Below are 25,311 nucleotides of genomic sequence, written 5' to 3'. Positions count from 1 at the left end.
AACGGGCATCTTTTTTATTTTCTCCACGCTCCGTCCAACCAAATACCAGTAAATTTTGTTATTATTTAAAAAATATTTATTCGGTACAACATGTACAAACATTTCGCTCAATTGCAATATATTAATCTACATATTAAATACGTGTAGTAATTCTTTCAGGGCAAAATAATTATCATATTTAAATACAGGTTATCGGTACAAGAAGTTACCTTGGTATGGCAGTGATTTTAATGATTTCTATAAATGTTCGTTGTTCGTGAGCTCATTAATTCTTCTCCTCGTATTTATTAATTGTACTTTCTATGCTTATGGAAGTACGTTTTTAGTTTAAGGTCCTTTTTCATTGCCGCGAGTGTACTGTAAATAATTGGCGCCCGGATAATTGCAAAACTCGCAAAATCCCGGTAACCCTTGGGGGCCAGATGGACCTACCGTCCCAGGAAGACCTGTCGATAAACGAAACTAAAAATACCAGTACCAGATCTTAAAAACGTGTTTGCATCTTTTTTCTCTTTACCTGGTCTGCCCGGTTCGCCCCGTTCTCCTTGCCTTCCAGGCAATCCGACGCCATCGTTGCCAGGTGGCCCTATTAAATATCTTTCATAAATAAAAATTCTAAATTGAATGACTGATAACGGTAAAAAAAATTTTTTAGTACCAGGCAATCCTCTTGGGCCGATCGGTCCTTCAACGCCAACACCTTCCGGTCCTCTATCGCCTTTCTCTCCCCGTTCACCAGGTGGACCTTGAGGACCTGTAGGCCCTTGTGGTCCAGGTAATCCTACGAAGCCACGTTCTCCCGGCAGACCTGGATGGCCTGGATCACCTAAATAATCAGAGTGCAATTGTGTTTGATGCAACACGGTTCATTAAAAAAGTTTTTTTATAATTTATCGTTATCGTCTTAAACATTTAATATTTAAAGCATGCTATATTATCTATTTATTGTCTCTGTTTTAGACATTTTAATTTGCTTTACTAATCAAATATTAACATGCAAAAGTTCAGTGCAACTAGCACGACGTGATATTTGTTACATCGATATAAAAGAGAAGCAGGAAGAATATGTTGGGATCCTGCGAGCGATAGGTACCTGGGATGCCCCGGGTTCCGGCTCGACCGGGACGGCCCTGTCGTGCCAGTCCCGGCAACCCGGGTGGCCCTCGTAGACCCTCTGTTAGTTCTTTCAGCCTCTCTGTGACACATGCAGGATTCCATCATCTTTATCGGCGCACGGCAACGTGAGATGTTAATCCCCGATCGATCGATCGATTGTTAATCGAATGGGCACGCGCATCTGCATGTACGTGAATCACGACGCTGATAAATGCCGGTTCTAACTAAGGATGAAGGTGGAATTTCAAGCAACTCATGACAGTACGATGACGGCGATGCCCATTGCGCCATTCGCTATGACTATCGATAAAGCTAAGGATGGTTCTTATGTCATGGTTCGTCGTCTGTTATGAATTTCTGGCAAATATTATTAGCTTTCCACTAAAAAATACCAAAAACTCATAACAGGAACGTGAAATTGAAATGAAAATCAGAGTACATACTCGACTATTTCTCGATTACCATTCAATAATCGTAATACTGAAAAGACCATAAATACCATCTTTATCATTTCACAGACCACAACCGCAGATTCTTTCTGTTTCAATTCCCTAATCTCTGGCATCATATTCTACAGTTATGAGGTAAAATGCAGGCAAATGGGGGTGGTAGCCCTTTTTTCAGAGGGTGTACCTGGGCGACCTTGTGGACCAGGTGAACCAGTACGACCTGGACGGCCTCGGCCAGGTGGACCAGGTGGACCTTGCATCATTGCTGCCATCTCAGTCATCTGCTCTGTATATATAGATGGTAATAAAATGACGAATTATCTTTCTATTCTCTGTGTGCAAACATCGTGCCCAGAATGAGTCACCTCAAGGGTGCTATTTCTGTAACTAACACGAAAACTGCAACTTTTTTTTCTTCTATTTACTCATTGTTTCTAAGTTCGCTACTGATTTCCCAGCTATAACATTTTACGTTTTGTAGTGAAATAAAATATAATTGTTTAAAATGAATATCCACCTCGCAGCACGCTTGTGCATATATCCCGAATTTCCGAATCTGTGATACTTCTGCCTGGTATTCCTTGAAGGCCTGGCATTCCTGTTTGGCCCCTGATTCCAGGTGGTCCTTGTAATCCTGGCGCTCCATCTTTCCCCGGTATTCCGGGTTGCCCGATTTGACCTTCTGGACCTCGTTCTCCAGGAGGTCCTCTCTCACCTGGCTGACATTAAGTAATAACAAACATTTGTTTCGAAATTGATATTAATAAAAATGCATGTGCAATGAAATAGAAGTTGTCAGACCTGTTACTGTCACATATTATTATAAAAATGTTTACAAGTACCACTATGCGATAGTAATTAGCACGTATACGAAATATATAGATTGCAATAACTTGAAACTTGATTCCTTTATGAATATCTATCTTTTTGATATTTGAACGAATTACTTACCAATCCTGCAGAACCTGGTGAACCTCTAGGTCCACTAACTCCTGGACTGCCGATACTTCTCAAAACTTCGTTTGTACTTAACATGTCTCCAGTTGATCCAGCTGGTCCTGGTGGCCCTGGGGGACCCGGAGCACCCGCTGGGCCAGGTCTTCCTTCCAAACCTGGAAAACCAGTGACGCCTGGTGAACCCGGAGGACCCTGAAAAAGGATATCTCTACGTACATATTCTACAGACTTCTTAACCGTAAATTGTAATATAAAATACAAAGTGCGTTGAGAGCGTAGTAAAAATATGAAAATCGTATAAATGAATCTCACGGCATTTCCTGGTAAGCCACGAGGTCCGATTTGACCTTGCTCTCCTGGTTGACCTCGTTCACCTTTTACACCAGGCTTTCCATCAAGGCCCGGTAGTCCTGAAATTCCAGGTAGACCATCAACTCCTCGTTTTCCTGGAAGACCTGGTTCTCCGGGTACACCAGGTGGGCCCTTACAGTAATCAAACGACAGAAGTAATCATTCTGTATTAATTAGGGAAAACATATCTGTGTGTAATATTCGACGATAGAGATAATGTGAATTTACTTGCAATCCTAGTGAACCAGGGACACCAGGTTTGCCAACTGGTCCTGGAAAACCTGGTGGACCAATAGGACCTGGTTCTCCTTTCGCTCCTGGATGACCATCTTCTCCAGGTGTGCCTGGAGATCCTTCGGGGCCAGGTGATCCTGGTATTACGGTACCGATCACTGAACCGGGTAAACCTAAACGAAGTAATTGAACATGTTGACGTTTCGTTTAATTGTTGATTTGTACAATAACATTATTTGAAAAAGAAGTTCATTCATTTACAGACCATCACGACCGGGTTCTCCAGGCTCGCCTTTTGGTCCTTGAATTCCAGGTAGTCCTGATGAACCAGGCTCACCGCGATGACCTTGTAATCCAGGCTGCCCTGGTATTCCTGGAAAGCCTGCCACTCCTTTAAGACCAGGAAGCCCAGGGAAACCTGGTTTACCTTCTACTCCAGGAAATCCATCATGTCCTTGATCACCTTTGTCTCCTTGTCCACCTAAAAGATAAGTACGATTTAAAATAAAACGGAAAACTCTTAACACTTGCCCTAAATAATTAATAACTATTATACAATTATGAAAAAGTTAATAAGTTGTACTTATTAATTTATATATCGTCAATTTCTTTGATATTTTAACTAAATAGATACTGTCAGTATAAGTAAATATTTCACTTCGGAAATTATTAATAAGTTTAAGACGTCAGTTTATGAAACTATTTTGAATACGTTCTAATAAAAGGTACTATTAAACAACTATAAATAGTAGAACTTATTTTCGGAAATGTTACTTTAATAAAAACAAAAATTATCTTCTTGAAACAAAAGAGTTTCTCAATCGTATAAGTACATTATTTCCAATTAAAAAATCAACTGTCATCAAACATTTAAAGTAGTTTATATAATAGCAGCAATTAAATGCACGTTAAAAGCTCTATTGCTAGTTTCTATTACGAGAACGACATACATTCAGCGAATAATAAAAGGAATCGGTTTAAGGGTATTGCAACAGATTGCAACAAATTGATTTACAATCACTTTGAATGACTGTATTTAGGTCGACGTCGATATGTCTAACAATATATCGTCTACGTGTCATCCAACGGAGCATTAGAATCATAGCTTTCAGTAATATTCAATAGTTTACTACGTCAGTTAGAATGCAGATCCAAAGAAAAATTATCTAAACTATAAAAAATAATATTTCAGACGATGAATCGTTTTAATTATCCTATTATTCTCATGGGAAGAATAATTCAGGGAAAGTAACTGTATCTTATATGAAAATCAAATAAATTATTTCAGAATAATTTTTTTATTTATATTAACTGTTTCAAATAGGAGAATAGATGATCTTGATAATCGTGATAATTACAGCAAAATAGATCTGTTCTAGCAAACCTAAAGATGAATCTAAGAAACGTTTTATGCACGTTTGGTTTATCATTAAGCTATTTTTGTACTCATCAGTAAAAGATTGTGTAAAATATCTATTAACAATTCAAAAAAAGTAAGGAAGCTCAAAATGAAATAAATTGATAATAATATATGGAATTAGTTGGAAGAAGTAACCTGAGATTGTTCAAAATACATTGACCATGCAGTGTATTATTAATATAATTATTATATAATGAAGACACGATGTTCATAAATGCCGTTAAATATACAATTCATATTTTATAAACTGCATACTTGTACTACAAATATGGAGAAGGAGAAGATAGAATAAATGAAAATATGTTGGTTAGACAGCTGAGACTATTAAAACGATTGTGCTCGACCTTTAAATACACGGCTGTTGACACACTTTATTGGGAGGAATTATTTCTTCTGGAGTGTCAATGACCTTTTGAAATGTAGCAATTAACGCATTAACAGATTTGAAGGGTATGAGAATGATTTACTGTTCAGTTACAGAGAATTAACGCGATGAAATTTAATCCATGCGTAACATCGCTATGAAGATAACAATTGTTCTAAAAAAGAGTGTCCAGATTTACCAGTACACTTTTTATAAGAAATTAAGCACACGATCGGAGGATTAATCGATTTATACGTTGTTTCGTTAAAGGGAGCAAAGATCAAGCGTCCTGCGTTCACTGTTGCGAAGAATAATGCGTTTAACGATGAATCACCGTTCACGTGGACACCCACAACTCCGCACGATTTCTAACAAGATTAAATTAGTTTACGCGGCACTTCAAGGATTACTGATCGGATAAATCAACGTAATCGTATTTTAACCCTAACGTTTAACATTTGACACGGTCGTATTAATCTTTAACGGGTTAAAGGTCTAAAAATGGACATCGAGCAAATACCTTTTTGACCTTGCCCTCCTTTATCGCCACGTTCGCCTTGCTCGCCCTTTGAACCCTTTTCGCCTGGGTACCCTCGAGGGCCCGGTGTGCCTGGAAATCGCGATAGAATATCACCATAATCGCTAATATTTATAGGTGGTCCGGGAAGTCCAGTATGGCCACGTGGCCCTGGAAGACCCTGATCTCCTTTCAGTCCAGGGAATCCCATGTCTCCCTATTGGCAATACAATAAACACGACTGCAATGTTTTCTCCGTTTCTGTGGCAATAATACGGCAAAATAGTATCCAATAAAATAATAAACCCACTCTTTCGCCACGTTCTCCTTTTGAACCGGGCGGTCCAGTTGAACCGATGGGTCCTTTAGGACCTGGAAGCCCAGGGAAACCACGTGCGCCAGTTAGTCCCTGCGAGCCCTGATTAACATCGAAATAATAAAACGAATCAAGAATTTCTCGAAATACATGGTTGATAGATAATTAAGATCTCCAATCCTACAAAATACATTCGAGACAAGAGGAATTAATAAAACGAATCTCAAAATAAATTGATTGCACTTCAAATGTACCTACCTAAATATTTGTTTTTCTAGATGATCACTATTTGATAAGCAAATTTTTTATACCGTTCATAAAGAAACATTCTGATTTACTCTGGAATTACTAGGAACTGACGTGGGTAACATTCAAAAAAATGTACTTAGAGGACTTCAAGCTCTATAAAGTTTATTATAACATTAACACTTAATAATAAATATTGTTTAATATTAGACACAATTAAACGTCCTTAAAATAGCGTGTCACTCAACGGTGGAAAAATATAAACGAATGGTAATGAATACTTCGACGGCTATCTGTCATCTGTTGGTTTCCCCATGGCTTTTGAGGGTCACGCGAAAAACAGCATATGTGCCATTTTGTCACACGTTCGAAGGAACAAGCGAAAGTCATCTTTCAACGTTCGAAATGACCATCACGCGTGTTTTGACGAATTCGAACATTTGTCATGCAGCTGGTTTATTACTCACGTCCGCTGTCATAGCTCCCCGCTTAAATCCATGGCGAGAAACCGCCTTTTCAGACCCACTGCAAATACTACATTTAGAACTACGACATTCGATGAAAAAAGTTGACTTTTCAGTACCTCCTTCAATTGTGGGAGCAACTAGAAGTCTGATAGTGCCACATTGGGGTTGTACATAGGGTGTAAACTTCTAATATTAAAAATTCTATCACTGATTTTATTTAGTTGCTTGGTACGCAACTCAGAAATTAAACTCACGATAAATGACACTGTTATGCAACGAAGCTACACAGAAAACTGAAAGCTTGCACGTTTAGACTAATTGCTCGAGGTTATCAAACCAATATTAGAATTTGTATGTCCCAATTACTCATACAGTGGTGTTGTTAGAGATCTTAATTATCAATAAATTCTCGTGTATGATACAATTGAAAGGCATTTACAAGTACTCACCATTTTTCCTTTTTCACCTGGAGTGCCAGGCAAGCCAGGTCGTCCAGGTAAACCAGCCTCTCCCGTTGGCCCAGAGGGTCCCGGTAATCCCGGTAGACCAGCCAAGCCCTAAAGAGAGAAATACTTTTATCAAGCTTCAGATGTTTCTGTTTTGAAAATAAGCAAAGCCACAGGGCTGCTTTGTGCAAGTTGTTCATCGTACAATGGTAACTAATCAACAAAACAGCTATCAGATCGATTAGATGAGAACTAAAATCTTGTTTTTTAATATTCTAATTTTTCAATTTAAATAGTTTTTCGAAACTCGAAATAACAATCTTGATCCCGATGACGTTGACCTTCACATATGTTCTCAAGGGCACATTTTGAATAACAAATTTTCTATAGAACAATTGGCGGTCACCTTTAGTTTACGAGATACATACTTGCCAAAATCTATTGTGTTAATTAATCAGTATAGAGGATGTTCAGTTTTTTCATTTTAACATCGTGTGATTAGTATTAATTTTTATGAATTAGATTTAGTGTGAAAAAAATCGTTCTGTCCAAAAGTTAATAAGCACGATAATTTTTGTTTACTTGTCAACCAAGCTGGTCTAGTTAAAGTAGCAAAATAAATAAGCATTTAGAGTAAAACAAACTATCCAAAACAAAACCAATGGCGAACAATCTTCGGGTCCATTTTAGTCCGAGTCTGAAATTTACCATTTCACATTCTAAGACAAGGTTTCCGATTAAACTTTTACATTATCGTATTTGTAAATTCATCATTTATTAATGTCGTTAATTTGACAAGCTCATTGTAAAGTTATTTATCAAAAACAAAACTTTACGACTCCAAAAGAAATAGTTTGTACGGTTCCGAATGGATCCGGACTCCGCTGGGTGAAGATTAAAAACGAAGTTTAAAAAAGAAGAAAATTTAGTATTATTGTGGAAATGCAAGTTCTTCCATTAGATAGGAGTATTTATCAATAAAGAAAAGTCACGACTTACATCTGTGCCATTAATTCCAGGAGGCCCCTGCGGACAGATAGTTTCGCAGACCGGGCGCCTCTGGGGCAATAAAGGGTTGCTAAGGCTCTTCTGCAATTGCGTTAATTACAACCGCAGGATCTTAATGGATTGCGAACTTGTGTAAAATATATGGTCTTACCGGTAGTTCCTCGCAGGTTTCTCTCTCCGGTCTCGTAGGATCGCAATTTAAGACCATCCACTGTATATCGATCTAAAGAAACGTTTCGGAGGAAACAGAAATTAGATCAAGAGTCAGAAATTTGAACAGTCGAAGATTACAAATAGAATCTTCTTCTAAAATGTAAAAGACTTTTTCACAGAGGGAAGTTTTAAACTGTAATTCGAATTTTTTTTAGATGTAAGAGGAACCACACAGAATAACCTCAGAAATTAGCAAGTAGCACCTTTCTTCCGTTTTCGAGAATCAAATAAAGATGCAAAAATTTTAATCGCTGAATGTCGACGATGGAAATTGAAGTGAATCCTATGAACTTTATTTTGATATAAATAGAGTGTCGAATGTAACACTTCTGAAGACTGTTGCCCACCACGAAAGTTTTAATCTGATGCGAACAGGGAGTTAAATACCGATATACTTTGATACTGGAATTTTGCATACCGGTATAAGTTCCTGGATGACATCTTGCTACTTTCTGATGTTATTTTGAATGTTCGCCTCTACATCTGAGAATAAAGAAAGAATAATAGAAGAAGAATTGTCAATATCCAGAAGGGATTCGAGCAAATTAATATGTTTATCAAAAAATACGTTTTTTATCAAAAGGAAGTTGAGTGTCTCATTATTACGTTATTATGCCCATTACGCGACTAGTATCCTTCGCTTATTCGCGAAACTGGGCTAATAATACCGTCAACACATTTTTCTGTGCGCGGTATGCTCTTACACTTTGAATGTGGCACTAAATCTAGCTTGTCCCAGTTATGCCTTAGCCTCGTTCATTACAAAGTGTTTATTAATTAAGTGCTTCTTAATTGCGGCATGTGACGGATACATTTGTCTTGCGGACGAATGCGAGCATCCCCCGCGGATGTGTCATAGGCTTCTACGAAATTCGCGTTCGCGAACTTGTTTCCATTGCAATCGCGATCACACGCCCTACGATCTTCACCGAGTTTGTCGAAATTGAAGTCTCCGCGTTCTGGGAACTATCATTAAAACGTTTCGTTAAACACGGTCACGCGGTTGCGTAAGAAAACTGTATCCATTGAGTTCCATTTGTATCTTTTCGTTCAGTCGATCCTTAAACAACACGGGGTTGAGCATCGCGGATCCAGTCATACGCGGATTGTTTTCTTTTTAAAATTTGTCAAGATCGAAGCTTTCTTTCTCCATTTTCTTAAAGTATACGTCTTTAAAAATATGTCGACAACAGAATTTTTTTGAATTCATAGTAGCTACTGTCGCAAAACTTTAAACGGGTCAAGTTCTATAATAGTTGACCGAATGGCTTGAAAATATAGAACCAGATTTTTTATTTATCGTGATTCACACGATAGACACATTCATAATAATATAACAGCCTGTATACATGATTAACAATTATAGGAAATAATTTTGTGATTATATTAGATTATATGATGGAAGAAATGTTCAAAACAAACTTATGTGGTGACTTGATGTTGATGTTCACTCTCTATTTACAAAAACTATACTAGTCGTTTGATGATAAAAACGTATCACTCCGTAAACCGTTCTCAATTGACAATAATGTAATCTGTTTTCGTAATTAGTCTGAAATCTGCAGAAAAACGTACCATGACTTATTACGTAGGTGAAATATATAAGCGACAAAACGTACGGTAGTTGTGTCGTCGAAATTGATTAATGAGCACCTAGCTCCCTGTTAACAGCGGTGCTGGTCTTATCGCTGCCTCTGGTACACAATGTATAGTTTAAGGGGTGCACGATCGAACTTACCGGTACAGTCAGCTTACTGTGGGACATCTTCGATATCGAGATTTCACCATCCACTTTAATCGGTCCTCGAGGCTTTGCCAGTAGAGCGCCAGCGTACTCACAGTCGACGTAGACCACCAATTTATCCTTGAAGGCTCCGACATTAATTTTGTGCCAGTTCTTGTCGAACATCTGTTTCGATGGAACGTCTTATCAAATTTTCCGCATTGAGTGTCACGCTCGAACGAACTTCGCTAAGAGCCGGAGTTCGCCAAGTGTAAGGCAAACGTGAACGATAGCAGTCATCGACGACCTACGCGGTGATTCTCCTGTCCTGTGTTCGCGGTTCTCCCGCTTCGACAAGAACGTTGGTTCACGCGAGTTCTTTGAAGCGTTACAAATGTCACGAGGAATGCTATTCTCATCAGTCTATCCGATCTTCTACATACAGTCGGCCAAAAAAGTCTTCGTAGGTCACATTAAAATTTACACAACGTGGCCTGGGTTAAACGAAACACCTTGTATATGTATATTTAGAAAATAACATCATCGATTCAAAATTTTAAACCCAATTTCGACGGTTTTTATCTATAAAATGATGCTAGACATATTCAAATAAAATGAAATTTGTTCGACATATCTGTTCACTTATTATTTATCATTCTATTTTCCATTCTACGCGTTTGCTTGGTGACTGTGCAAGGACTGAGAGAGACTTTTCAAAACGTTTTTGTACGCTGTAAAATAATTATATATCCGCAGCCCGTGATATGGAAATAAAATGAATGTTGGCCCTTGAGCCAAAATGAATTTGACATGCCTGCTGTAAATTATTTTGCGCGCCGTTTACGCAAGGGTCCGTGACACGATTTCCGCGTGTCTCACAATGCTGTAATTTATACGCCCACGCGATCGATGTTCGACAAAGGATCGGCGCGATACGCCAAGCATCGATGTCGTTTTCAAGTATGTATTGGTGTCCGCACTCTCGTAGACCGTTTTTAATCATCGCGCGATCGTCGATGACACTTTTAAGAGGTGCTTGGTCTAAACGAGGCCTGACTTGACAGTGCTCGAGATTAGTCGAGACGCGCTCAACTTTCGGAGATTTAATCGTGTTTTGCCGCGTACAAACGTATTCCCATCGCTTTGTAATTAGGTCAGCGATCAGAGAAATTCATGTCAAGCACCGATTAACTATCAAATATTAAATTATATGATTGAAAGAAACGATTGAACTACTTATATTTTTGCTTTTCCTATTTCTTTGACATCTTATTGCTTTAGATGGTATCGCAGTAAAACGTCGATTATCCGAATGTCAATTATTGGCAATGACCGATTATGATAAAAAGAAATATAAAATAAATTCATTTCTTTATTGATGAAAAATGTACGAAGTTGTAAATTTTATTACAAATTAATAACGAGTGATTAGAAATGTGTGTTTATTATTCGAATAAAAATGCTTCCTCTAGATAATTATCTACGTTTGCTGAAAATATACTTGTTATTATATGAGAACAATATAAACGTAAATATGCTAATGTTTTTCAGATTTTCTTCAATATTTTATGTCAATGACATCGTTTGTACCAAAGCATTCAGACTCTGAAGCATTTAAAGCTCGTTAAATGTTTCAAGACCGTTCGAGACTTCGAGAACGTTTAAGATGTCAAGACCTCTTAAGACCGTCTGGATTCGAATAATGATCGGAGAGATTCGAAACCTCCCAGCCTTGAAAGTTTCGAATCTCTTTGAAGATACAGATTCGAACGTCCATTACTACGTAGAAATATATGGCTGTTATGACCGCGAATTATGTCTACTGCCTTTCTCTTGAGTTCTTTTCACAATAAAGACAAAGCTAACTAAACTTGCGATATTAACTGTCGTAAAACTATTTTTAGATTTGAACAATGGTAAACCAGTAGGGAATAAATAACTACTTTGATCATAAAAACTTACTCATAATTGTAATATAATTTTACAAATCACTTTTTTAGAAGTCACTAATTTTGTTATAATTATGAGAGGACTAGAAGGAAACGTGGTTTCAAAAATTGTGGCTAACTGCTATTACTTCGCAAACGTGACGAACGAGCAATACACATTTTTTTTTTAAACAAAACAATCCTTGTCGCAGGTGGAAAGTTTAGTTACATGACTCATATGTAAATACTCGGATTTAATGTATTTTAAACTTCGATATCTGGAAAAAGGTGTCCCATAAATGTTAACGTCTTTTGAATGTGTCGTGATGAAACCAAGGTTGAGAAACATTGACGAATGGAAGCCTATAGTAAATACTTCAGTATACGCGAGGGTTTATAAGGATTTTACCTGCAGACTTGAACGGTCATATTTCTTCTTGGCTTTTTCCATAAACCTCTTGTAAACTTCGACCGTATACTGTACAAAGATGATTCATTGCCTAGGCACCTACAAACTGAACGACATAGGCTCATAGAAAGTAATTCGCATCGGGAAATCTTAATTTTATGTTTTTAGTAGTAATTATTTTTAATGTTGATTCCTCTACGAAGCTCATACATCATTATATCTTCAATATTAATTTTCAACAAAATTGCCAACTCAAAGCAGCCACTTCTAGTCGTAAATAACAATTGACAGTAATTCGTTGTCTCGCACACAAAGAAAATATCTCGATAGTAATGTCTGCCGAGAATCCAGCAAAACTTTTGGACTTACCCTAATTTTCGATAAGTAGTTTTAAAGATGTATAAATGCGACTATCTCGTTCAACAGGTTGTTTGCATCTCTTCGGTGTCTAGAATCGAATTTAAAACCTCGTCGACGACGAAGCAAAGTAGGACTTATTTCTATAAAAGTGGAGGTGGTTAACTGCAAATTTTAATGGTCACCACGATGAGTTAGACGGCACGTGTACTATTTAAAAAAACATAGCCGCCCTCAACTAATGGGGACCCTCAGGTAAAGACCGAATGTTGCTCGCAGAAGTTCTGCATGCCTTGACAATGCTCGTTGTAAACTCATAAAGCACTTGGACTTGAAAATCACAAGGATGAAACGAAAAACATGCTGACTAAATAGTAGCCTCGATGACACTAGGCTATAAAAGAGAAATTCAAATTTCTGGAAGTTCGAAGCTACATCTATTGGCTTTATGGTTTTATTGTTACGCCGCAACAACGACCATTCAAATGAAATTCCTGTTTACCCATGTCACCGTTATTACTTAAAATCGTTGAATGTCCAAACTGACTGTCTGAACCATCTGTGGGGAAATGTGGATAAGATGAGAAAATGTAATTTACAAGAAAAAATATAAAACTGGAGTTTCCTGAGGAGAATTAGGTGGAGTGAACGAACTACTCCCCGCGACCCTGTACCATTTAGTTTCTAGGTGCCTAGGTAATAAAATACAATGCACGGTCAAGGTTTACAAAAAGGTTACGGGAAACCCCAGAAAGAAACATGGCCGTTCAAAGCTACAGGAAAACCCGTGTAGTGCAGTAGTTCTCAACCTTATTTTTACTACAACACATTCAGGAGGAGCTAACAATTATGCGACACGCTTTTTCAGATATTGAAAATGTTAATATTATAACAAAATTAAATCTTTATGATTAAAGTAGTTATTTATTTTCTACGAGATTTACACTGTGCAACTCTGAAAGTATTTTTAAGAACGAGTAGAATTGAAGTTATAATAAGATATTTGCAATTGTGTATATTATAATTATAATTGGTTACCTATCATTCACCGACATACATCAGAGTTAGGTAAATTTTATTCTCGAATAACGAATAAAAATTTTTTAACATTTTTTAGATACCCCAATACAAAGAGATACATTTTGAGTGGCCCCAATGATACTCGTTCCAAGAACCGGAATCAGTATTATCATTATTTTCGAATACTGCTCACAACATCCCATAGACGGAATTCTACTCACGCGATCTGCTGAGAACGACGTCGTCTGCAGTTCCCCTTTTTCATCCTTCACGGATACGTCCAGAGTCAGAGTTTTCGGGTTCACCGCGATTAAAAACTGGGGCTGGTTTTCCATGTCGACGATTCTGATAATATGCCAAGTGTACTTTGGCAGTTTCCTGGCTCTGAACGTGCAGACTGTGCTGAATTCCTCTGGCAGTCCGTTCGGAAGTATGTTCCTAGCAAAGGCCGTAAAATGAATTTGGTATAGTCGATCTATCCTTTGAACGGATTTGTTTGGAGAATTGCAAGCACCGTTTCAACGTAGAATATTAAATCATACTTCATTGGCATAGTCACGTCGATGTCTTTCTCCAATCTATAGGCAGTCTGCATACGATTGCTACCTCTGACTCTCGTCAGACCGGCGTAATGCGTTTCCAATAGATCGAGTTTTAGCTTGCTGATGAAATCGAACGTCTGAAGATCGTCCTCGCCGCGTTTGTAGCCCTCGCATGGTCCTCGCGATGAATCTATGATCGTTTCGTCCCCAGAAACATGTTCTATGAACGTTAATAGCACTGTATTTTTATAAACATGTCCAACCATTACCGTTAGGTAAATCATCATTGACTGACAATTTACAATTTTTAATTTTTATTTTTCGTAATATTTCGATAACTGCTATTTAAATTGAAATACTTAAAAAATTAACATTTTCAGATTATAAACATAATACTAAATTGATTACAAAAATAAGTGTACAATGGTTAAATTAATATTTAAGTCTTTTTACAGATCCTGATTTTTGCACGTCTTATGTTTTTCCAACTACAATTAAGAATCTGTAGATTTCGACAATTTTAACCTATATAAAACTCGAATAATGTTTGTTTAATTTCAAATAAATTAAATGCAAAAATATGAATTATATTTCATTTGACTTTTGCTAGGCCATATTTAAGACCTTCACTCTATGTGAAGAGAATGGTAAAAGTAGATTAAAAAATTAATTTCGCATATTTGGGATATTTTTGTTCAGAAGACCTTAAATCTATAGTTGAATCAAGCAACGCAGCAGGGTTAAATATATCCTCTATGTATGCAACAAGAACAAATAGTAAGTTGCGTGAAAAAAGGGTGGGTAAACTGCATAGTAGTACAATAAAACCCGTATAATAGATTTAAATGCCTATGAAGTGAGAATGCTTGATGACATAGCTAGGAAGAAATGTCCTATTGTTACACAACTCAATAAGTTTCTGCTTGAGTCATTCAATGATTAAACCATACTGATGGTTTCATTCTCACGAATGTATAAATTGAACAACATCATACAAGCACAGCAATTGTATGTTTGTTTTTATAATTATCAACCTTGAATTTTTGCACGATTTTCATTTATTCAAAGCTCGAAAGTAAATCTTATACTGCAAAACTTCCATTATCTGAATTTTTTATTTTTCTATTATTAGAAGAAAAAATTGCCTTTTGGATAGAATATTTCTACTGATATCTGATTTTAATATACGAAATGTTCGTTCGAAGATTCTACATAGATTCATTTTTGCCAGTTTTTTAAATGAAATGCATACTATAAAAGAGGGTTAACTTAATTATTTATGAATAAAACTTTATTTATGAACGGAACTAGTTACGAATAAAAAGTATTACTTTGACTCATCTATTTTCAGAAAAATTTGACTGATTATTAAATTTCATATTACAGGAAAGCCGTATTGTAAATAATATTATGTCTAAGGTATAAAAAATACAACGATTTATCCATGTGATTCCCAAGTCAGAATTTAAATTCTCAGACATAAGCTTTATATTTAGAAGTAATGTGCGAAAAATAGAAAAGATTATTAACTAAAATGTAAACGAAATTAAAGAAAATATGATTTAAATTATATATTTAAAATTAAAAAAAGAACTTACGAATACGTCTGAATTGCACAAGCACGAATATCCATATTGAGAAGTACATTCGCAGATTTGTGTTATTCCTGTAGAAACAGCACCGTATCAATTTTATTTTCACACATTGAGCAAATATATAAAGTATTAGTTAATTATTATTTTGATAATTAATGTTCTTAATAAAACGTCTATAAAGCTAAAACTGTGTCGATAAAATTGCATACCATTCCCCATTAGTAATAATTAGTAATTTCAATTAAGACAAAACATTCAAGTGTTTATAATGAATATTGCAGTGTATACTCTACATACTATATTATATAAACAAGTACATTCATATGTTTTATACGTATTACGTCAGGATATTAAACGTCCCTAAAAATTATATACATGCTACGTGAGGTTAATGCTCGTTCTAGATCGCATAAGTTCTTTGCATGTCCTTATTTGATGTTAGAGTATACGTGTATGTAGCAAGGTTCATTACACTTTGTCATCAAAGTTAAACGATACGTAAAACTCATGCAACAACTTGGATTTCTTGTTACGCTTTTTCATCTTTTATTTAGAAAACGATCACTTGATTTAATTGTTTTACTATTAAATATATCCATCTCTCCTGTACTCAATATAATAGTTGAAAGTTGATTAGTTTAGACAAACCAAAAATGAATATTTGCAAGTATAACATTACAAATAATATTATTAATTATCTGATAATATAATAAAATAATATTATTTTAAATTGAAAAAGTTTATATTTATCCAAGGAAAAAAATAATGTTTCGCGCGTAAAAAAAAGAATCGATCCTGCCAGGATTCGAACCTGGAATCTTCTGATCCGTAGTCAGACGCGTTATCCGTTGCGCCACAGGACCGGTGTGGTAGACACTTTCATTTTCTAATATATATACCAATATAATAATATGGTTTTTTAAAATTATATCTAATGATTAAGTTTTAAGATTATTTTTGCCACTTATAAAGTAGTAACAAAATAATACTGTTTCAAAAATATGGTTAGTAAGTTTGCTTAATTAATTATATATGCTTTTACGTTTCAGTAAGTATATTTTTGTATTAATAACTTTATAATCAGAAACTATATACGTGAATATAATTCAAAATAGTATTTAAACAAATATGTTTTAACTACTGATTATCTACATAAAGTTTATAAACTAATAATTGTTTAATGCAATAATTAATACAATTTTTATGTCCAAAATTCTACAGAACTTTCTTCTTAGTCCATAAGAATCTAACATTAATGTCACACAGCTGCGACATTGATCAAGTGTTTATGGCAAGGCGTGTTTAGTCTCGTATCGCACATTCAGTGGTTCTCAATAAAGCTACATAAATTTTATAATATAACTTTTGACTGTAAATTCATTAATTTTAATAACGTTCCTTTTGTTATCTATATAAATTTGCAATTATAGTCCTCAGTTTCTTATAGGGTTATTCAAAAGTGTAATGTTTACTAAAATTCGATGTTCCTGATTTAGGAAATAATATGATTTAATGTATATTTAAAATAAATGTAAATGAATACAATACGCAACGCTTTCATTGTCTTTTTACCAATAAATTTTGGTCAATTATCGAATTTCATTTCTTTTGTTGTGCATAAATGAATATTAATAAATGAGATTATAAAGTCAAATATATGAACAAATGTCTTCTCTTCTCATATTAACATTTTTTACATTCTTTGAAAAAATAAATATTCTAGTATACTAAAATACGTCTTCTGTAACAACGCCAACGACATTATGTTCTGTCCTGTTCGCACGAGCAGATAAGATTCCTCATAAGGATTCGCATTGTAGCGTGAGTGAGGGCGCGTGGGACAAAGAAGCAGCCAGGATTGGTTAGGTTGTAAACTACGTGGCTTCGCATTGGTCGAGTGCCTGGGTCTTAACCGATCACATGACCGTGTAGTGTTGCCATGTTTTGTTGAGTCTACTATGTCTCAGTTTTGACTACGTCGCATGAAGTTAAAGGTGAAAATAACACTACGAACCATTGTTAATTTAATCAGTTATTTGAGCTTGATTTTAGTGTCAATATACGCAGCGAAGTAGCTTAATAGTCATACTCGTGTAGATAAGATAAATGTTTGGCAACGTTGGAATTGCGTCATCCAACTCAACATTGTTATATTGTTTCAAACATTGGCTTCATCATTAGGCTTCATCATTTAATGCCCTTGGTCGTGTTAATGAACAATTCATTTTTCTTCCTTCAATTTCATGGAACCAGGGATCTATACACCGCGACAAATCGTATACGTACGACGTGTTTAATTGTAAGTAAATAGGTTTCATTTTAATTATTTTTATTGAAATATTTCAAAATATTTTATTAAACATTTTAATGTACGAAACCTATTTGTTTTTCAAGTAATTTGAAATAAACATTAAAAGATAATAAATTGTATTAAAAAATGTTTGTTTACAGAAATTTCTAAATAAATGTTATTAACTTAAAATAATCTATGGCTGTTTAATGTATAGTTTCTTACTGGAAACATAATACGTTTTAATAAAGAATGTAACAATCTGTATCAAAAGATTAAATAGTTTTAAATGTTCATGCATGTTTCATATTTGTGTAGATCGACATATTTATGATGTTAGTGTATTTTGTTACATAATTTAATTTACATAATAAAATATTACGACTTTAATAATTTATATTTCTGATTTTGTTGAACATTATATTATGTAAAATAACTTATTATGATTTCTCTAGCGTCTTTAGTTAACAATTACTTGAACTAATACACAGTATAAGAAAATATAAAATTCTATATGAAATATCAATATAGTTATTTATAAATTTCGTATTTCAATTCATTTTTCGTTTAAATAATAAATCTATTTTTCTCATATTCGCTATTTGTGCTGTTCTTGACTCTCAAGATATATCTACGATCTTAATAAATCGGTACTGTCAGAGTTCTTTAATATTTTCAATATAAAACAGTTAAATACATTATGTAGATACAGTTACTCACAGCAAAAATCGTACAAGTCGTATCGTGAAAAATGTTGCCTCGATTCAATAGCAGAATAAAAAATTTGATTGAAACAAAATTATTATTCTTCAGATTAATACTTAGTAATTATTCATACAAAAAATAAAAAGTTAAATATTATTTTTTATTCATCCAAAAAATGATTATCATATCGTACTCTAAATCGTCCTCGTCCTATTTTAAAAATAATGAAAAAATTAATCCGAAGAAGAAACTAACCGAAGCTGACGAAAGATGGACTCGTAAAAAAATAAAAAAAGATCCAAAATTAAATGTTCCAGCCATTGCAATAGACGTTAAACAATATGGAAGAAAATCTGTGTGCGTAGAAACTATTAAACGAAATTTAAAAAAAAAATGAATATCGGTTCTATCAAAGCCTCTTGGTAGTGCCAAAAATAGACAGAGATTAGAGTACTCTAAATGTTATATCAATAAACATAATAGTTTTTGGCAAAACATCATCTTTACAGATGAAAGCAAAATTAAGTTATTCGGATATTATGGTAAAATAAGAATTTGGCGAAAACCGAAACAATGAAAAATACAAAATTGAAATCCGATGAAAAGACAGAAAAGACATCGTCATGATGTGAGGCTGCGTTTCATTTATAGGAGTTGAAAATTTAGAACTCATTGAGGGAAATATTTACTTAAATATTAAATAGTTAGATTCTTTCATGTTTTAAGGATCACTTGAGAATGGTTACTATACAACTGCCCCAAAGTTATTCACACATCAGCTTAATTGCCTGATTTAAATATAATTGAGCATGTTTGGCGTGAATTGAAGTTACAAATAAATAAACACAAAACGTCAAATAAAGATTAATTAAAAACAGTAATATCGGACAGCATGAGAACATATTAATCCAAGTTTCGTAGAAGTTAGTCCGATCAATATCACGACGATTGTCAGCAGTTATAGATAAGAATGATTACCCTGCTAAATACTAAATTAATTTTTTAAATTAAATTTACTGAATACTTTTATATATAATTTTGAATCTGAGAACAATTAGCATACGATACGGTTATCATTTTTTTTCATTAATGAAGAATAATGTTTAATTTTGAGTATTAGTTTGTAGAATAATAACTTTTTTCCAACCAAATTTCTTATCCTGTTATTATATCGAGGCAGCACTTTTCACGATACAAGTTGTTCAATTTTCACTGTGAATGACTGTATATACATATATTATAAAAAAATAGAAAATTAAATTACCTGCTGTCAAACACTAACTTTGTAGCTTCTATAATTCATCGTTTCTCAACAAAGTAATCTGTCGTATGTTTAAAAAACCACCATTTTTATAGTTTGCTTAATACAGAACAATTTTTACATCGTAATCAACTAAAATATTTTGTTACATTTGTGTATTTTCTACGCGTATCATAAAACGAATATTAAATGATGATAGGTTTCCGAAATTTATTTACAGGGGTCATTGACCATTACGAGATGGCGCCACATATGCAAAGAGTGTACCATAGTACTGAGGAACCAAACAGATGCACGTTAAGGACGACTAAATATGGTGAAGACTATTTTCCACGATTGCACAATGTCGATATCTCGAATATAACCAGGAAAAAAGATTTCTTACTTTGCATGGGGCTTCAAATGAAAAGATCTCAGTGTGAATATAGCACGTTAGACGGTAACCATGCAATCGAAAGAGTTAATATTTCCGATGGGGTAAAGTTGCGTGATTGTAGTGTCGTTATCCTGGGAGCGTCGTGTAAAATATGTGGAAAGTGCTTCAAGTGCGAAACGGACGTAAACTTACATTTGATTCAGAGACATCGTTTATATTTCGAAACGAATGCTATTACCGCGAACGAAATTCAGTGTTTCAATGTTGAAGACGAAGAACATAAAATATTTTCTGATCCTTGTGAACTTCCGACTATCGCCGCTAGTAAGAGCCCCGTAATAAAGTTGCAAGATACAACAGTTTTGGTTCTCAGAATAGGAAAGGAAGAGGTGTGTCGATTGCCCTTGAAGCGCAAATATTTGAGGAGGATTAATATCGACATAGGTACGCAAACCGAACAGCACAAAGAACTGACTTCCGAATTTTCTAACAACGAATTCACGGAGAAAAATGTCGACGAAGGTGTCGTTCCTCATATCGATTTCCCTGTATTCGATAATAGTTCTTGTAAGTGTTGTACCTCGTCTATGCATGTAGTAAACAGCACGAATCGATATGTGACTGGTAACAATGCAGCAAGCAAGGAGACCCAGTGCGAGGAAAGTACAGCGCAAAAAAGAACTTCCATCTTGAACAGGCTGACAAAATCATGCGCAATCACGGCCATGGAGGGCAGCGCTATTTGTGACGTTTTACCACATACATTACCATCCAATTCGGACATAATGTGTGTATATGAACAATGCAATCGCGCTGAACAAAAAGATACCAAAAATATGTATTGCTATAAAAATAGTAAACCGAGTACATTTTCTACGCGACATACGAATAGTTCGACGGTATTTAATGACACGTGTGATAGTTCAGTGGTTGCGAAATCATTTCGGAACCCGACATTTAACTCAAATAAAATGGACAACGATATTAAATTATTGGCTGCGCGATGCTGTCAAAGGAACATTAACGGAAACAAGAAGCAAAAAAATGCTCCGCCAGAGAAACAATCGCAGCTACTGGAGATATCAAAGACGGTAAAAGTGATAATGCCCCCCATAATCTTTCCAATAATCATGCCAAAAAATGATATTTCGCTCATAAATCTAACGAAATACCGTCGCGCTGAGTCACTGCAACAACTAAACAAATCTGTTATTGTCGACGAACAAAATTCCGACGACGAAGTGCAAGAAGTTTTACGAATCGTTAGAGGGCGCGACTCCAACGAAGAAATTAATCATGAGTCACCGAATCGCGTCGAACAGGAAATGCTGGTGCGGGATGCGATGAAAGATATAATGAGAATGGAAGAGGAAGGCTGCCAATTGGTAGAAAAGGAGGATGTCAACCCAACGAAGAAAAGGAAACGAGTCGTTGCGAAATCTGACACCAAGAACGATATCGCGAAGGACGAGGCAGCGAGCAAACGACACAGAGCCGCAGTTCAACCCAATTTCGAGAATAATATTGTTACAAACACAACGGAGGAGAGGTATCTGCCTACCACAATGGAACCATTCACAAATATGCACAAGTCGAATCACAATGATAAACTGTGCATATTGGACAACGCGAAGGAGAACGTAATAGCGTATAATAAGAACATTAATATTCCCACGGAGGTGTTAGAATGCTACGGTATTGGTCACTATAGCGAAACATCCGAGACAAAAAACAATAGGGAGTCGATACAGGAACCTGTTGGCCATTTTCTTGTCCCGTGTTCCTATAGAATGAAGAATAGGAGTAATAGACCGACCGTAATAGATCTAGTCAATGACACCGACGAATAGACTGTAATGAAAACAATGCGCCCGGTAAACGATGAGCGACGTTTTATAGGAACGTTGACACACTGTGAAGAATTGTGTCATTGGTAAACGCGTTTCCGGAATTCCGTGTTGGAAAGACAGAACAGCTTTTGTATACTCGAAACAATTTTTTATACGAGAAATTATGCTATGATAAAAGTATTATTATTATTGTAGGATTAAATGAGATACAGTTGATGTTAAGTATTGTATTTGCAAACAATTGCTACCACAAGTGCATTGTTTGCGTTTTATGCACCGGTTTAGTAATATTGAAAATTAATATTTTTAATTTCTTTTTGTAATATTTTTATAATATTTTTGCGTTTGCAAAAAGGATTGCTACTTAAACACACGCAAGATTATATGTCTCGTACGAATGTTATTATTACTTATTGCAAATGAGTAACGTTGATATTAATGTACGTTTTGTTTATATATTGTTTATGCGAATCATCTGAAACATACAAATTCTTAATTTTATATTGTTCTTTGTAATATAATTGTTCTTTAAAAGAAAAAGCTTTTGTTGTACTGTACCATATATGTATCATATTCTTTAATACGCCGCGATGACATTCCAAGGAAACGGACAATGCACTTAAAACGATCGATCTAAAATTTATCCAGTAAAATACTTGAACGATATTACTTTCACCAACCCCTGTAACATACTGTTTAGAAAAGGGTATCGCGACTATACATATGTTACTACAGCACAGTGTAATTGAAATAAAACGTTAAGGATATAACTATTTAAGATGATAAGAACATTGCATTTTTGGTGTTCAACATAATGAAAAAAAAAATGAATATAATTTAAATTCGAACATGACAACGGGACTTAATTGGATTAGGTCCAAAGTCTTTAAAATAATGTGGAAACAGTAAGAACATTATGTAGTTCCTATAAGTTGATCTGGAAAACGTTCTAGAATATTGTTAAGACGAAACAACATATTAAAAATAAAATTAAAACCTTTTCAATTTGTTATATTTATGTTAGTTATGTTTTGAATCAAACCCCGACAAAGTGCAACGATATACCGTGGATTGAAACTTTCAGAAAAGTCTGTATGTACAGGTCAATTCCATAGTGGTATCGTCGGCTTAATAGAGTTATACGATCGTTCAATTTCTACGTGTATTTTGTTAAAGTTTTGCATGCCCGAGAGCCAGTCCACGCGTTACCGAAGTCTTCTGAAGAACCTTCTTCCACTTGTGCGAAACGTGACGTACCGAAGTCTTCGAGGGGAATGGAAGAATACTGCTTCCGATAGTTCCTGTTCGATCAGCGGAAGTTAAGCGGCCAACACATATAGTCCGTGAAGGGCTGTATGTATGTCACGCGTGAAATTGGAGGCACAATTAAGCTGCAAGACGAGGCAACGCATTGCACGGCTGCCCGACACAAACTGATAAGCCTGGAGAACCGCGTGGCTCTCTGTGCCTCTCTTCAAGGAGATTCGATCTTGCTTTCCATCTTCCGTCATCGGGGAGAAGAGACAATTACAGTTGATCGTGAATTACCATGTCATACGTAGAGAGAAAGGGGACCGCTCTATTGGCAACCACGACATTCAATTTTGAGTGTTGCAGATAAGTTATTATTAAAGTTACATTATTAATTTTGTTCACGAATAATACTCGTGTTTCGTTTTCGTCATTTGAAACTTACATACTCTTGAGCAGTTTTCTCGTAAAGAACATTCTTCATCGAAAAAATAAGAGAAGGGTTGACAGCCAACACGAAAGTTGAAATTTATGTAATAATTTTAGTGAACAAATGTTGCCATTTTGCTTTTGATAACTTTTGATAATTCTGAAATCCTTTTTCCAACTAAACAAGTCCCTTCTATAGAATACTATCTACCCTGTAAGTTCTAAACTTTTTTTTAATACCCTATATAACAACAAAAATCTATCTTCAGTATACTAATCATTGTAAAAATTAATTAGACAAATGTTACATTCTGGCTTTAAATAATGAATGCATGATGGCAGAACCGTTCATTAAAGTATCGTATATGTCAGTAAAGCATTCAATCGTATGTGCATGTGCTTTCGATTAATTTTTCATACATATCCTTTCAATCATAAATGATAACAGGTAGGTACAGCACACCCTTATTACATTCCGCACCCTCGTCACGAACTGTCACGAATATTAATGTGCATTATTATCCACACGGGCGTAGTCTCAAATATCGAACGCTGTAGAATGTTTATTAGAGAACAAAAGACCGCGATAATGTAAGTGACGAGACAGTTGTGAATAAGTAGGTTACATTGTTCTTTTGTATCGGACATTATTGCAATGGAGAAAGTAATTCTGCCGTAAACCGCATAAACTTGAACACTTTCTTTGTTGCGTTACAGGACTGCTGGTCGCGTTCAAGTGTACTCGCGGACGTCGTTCCATTGCCAATGTAAAAACTGAAATAATTAAATTTGCCTCGGTCATGTTCAGGAAGTTTCGATACCTCGGAACGGTATCGAATTTCATCCTGATATTCACACATATTCATGTAATGAAAGTTGGTATATGTATATTGCACTAACGTGCATTAACGTCTCTTGCAATTCACTCCTTACTCAACATTTATATTTAATACTTTGATGGTCACACATTTCACGAGAGTTTCAATCCGATGATAGCTTCTTAATTATTTTTCGACTCAAAATTTTATAAATATTTAAATATTAGTTCTATATAACTTTTTCATTAAGCAAACACAGAAATATAAATTTTATTAAACCACATTGCTCGTTAATATCGTCGTAAATATCAGACAGAGTATTTTCACATATTTCTTCACCCTTGGAAGTTTTTATTTTGAACTATTTCTGGATTCTGTTAACTTATTTAAATTTCACTGCAATAGAAGATCTCATTTTTTAAAGATTAAAAGACGCCATGTTTTAATTGTATACCATGTTGACCGCTTAAAAATGGTAATCGTGTATAAAATCTTCACCGGCCTTTGATTTGTCGTAGGTAACAAAATAAATTTGGTACCCGAGTTTATTCTACTTTCCCTTATTTAACAAAGTAGATAATAATCGTCGTCACGTATACACCTTTCACGAAACACATCATGCAACATGTACATATATAATCACGAAAAAATAT

The 25,311-nt window shown here is 35.1% G+C and overlaps 2 protein-coding genes and 1 non-coding gene across 7 annotated transcripts; 1 reads left to right on the top strand and 2 right to left on the bottom strand.

Moving 5' to 3' along the window:
* Window positions 1–86: 86 nt before the first annotated feature.
* Window positions 87–23,571, bottom strand: LOC143342370 (uncharacterized). Of its 5 annotated transcripts, XM_076766166.1 has the most exons (20): window positions 23,370–23,408; window positions 15,682–15,749; window positions 14,084–14,303; window positions 13,763–13,979; window positions 9,843–10,013; window positions 8,043–8,114; window positions 7,883–7,972; window positions 6,887–6,994; window positions 5,719–5,826; window positions 5,412–5,625; window positions 3,373–3,588; window positions 3,102–3,280; window positions 2,835–3,005; window positions 2,517–2,714; window positions 2,083–2,284; window positions 1,750–1,851; window positions 1,094–1,195; window positions 659–826; window positions 518–586; window positions 87–446 (listed from the first exon to the last, which is right to left on the bottom strand). In XM_076766166.1, the coding sequence occupies exons 2-20, from the start codon at window positions 15,728–15,730 to the stop codon at window positions 328–330; spliced, it is 2,775 nt and encodes a 924-aa protein (XP_076622281.1). In that variant the 5' UTR covers window positions 15,731–15,749; window positions 23,370–23,408; the 3' UTR covers window positions 87–327. The 5 variants fall into 5 exon arrangements, 4 of the variants coding, with proteins under 4 accessions (XP_076622281.1, XP_076622282.1, XP_076622283.1 ...); XM_076766167.1 differs by lacking the exons at window positions 1,094–1,195; window positions 23,370–23,408 and adding an exon at window positions 23,418–23,571; XM_076766168.1 differs by lacking the exons at window positions 1,750–1,851; window positions 23,370–23,408 and adding an exon at window positions 23,418–23,571.
* Trnar-acg (transfer RNA arginine (anticodon ACG)) lies at window positions 16,469–16,541 on the bottom strand. Its single transcript has one exon. It is a non-coding gene; the product is annotated as a tRNA-Arg (tRNA).
* Window positions 17,911–22,527, top strand: LOC143342514 (uncharacterized). Its single transcript, XM_076766481.1, has 2 exons — window positions 17,911–17,977; window positions 20,155–22,527. The coding sequence occupies exon 2, from the start codon at window positions 20,175–20,177 to the stop codon at window positions 22,158–22,160; it is 1,986 nt and encodes a 661-aa protein (XP_076622596.1). The 5' UTR covers window positions 17,911–17,977; window positions 20,155–20,174; the 3' UTR covers window positions 22,161–22,527.
* Window positions 23,572–25,311: the final 1,740 nt, after the last annotated feature.

The sequence above is a fragment of the Colletes latitarsis genome, chromosome 6 (genome assembly GCF_051014445.1).
Source record: "Colletes latitarsis isolate SP2378_abdomen chromosome 6, iyColLati1, whole genome shotgun sequence".
Classification (NCBI taxonomy): domain Eukaryota; kingdom Metazoa; phylum Arthropoda; class Insecta; order Hymenoptera; family Colletidae; genus Colletes; species Colletes latitarsis.
Note: the sequence above shows the minus strand (reverse complement) of the source record. Positions and strands in the feature narration are given on the sequence as shown.

Coding starts and splice junctions, on each gene's coding strand:
- LOC143342370 (XM_076766166.1), bottom strand. CDS start 15,730: ATGTACTTCTCAATATGGATATTCGTGCTTGTGCAATTCAGACGTATT. Junction 3,281..3,372: donor TGGAGAACCCGGTCGTGATG/GTCTGTAAATGA, acceptor TACTTCGTTTAG/GTTTACCCGGTTCAGTGATC. Junction 447..517: donor GGGCGAACCGGGCAGACCAG/GTAAAGAGAAAA, acceptor GTTTATCGACAG/GTCTTCCTGGGACGGTAGGT.
- LOC143342514 (XM_076766481.1), top strand. CDS start 20,175: ATGGCGCCACATATGCAAAGAGTGTACCATAGTACTGAGGAACCAAAC.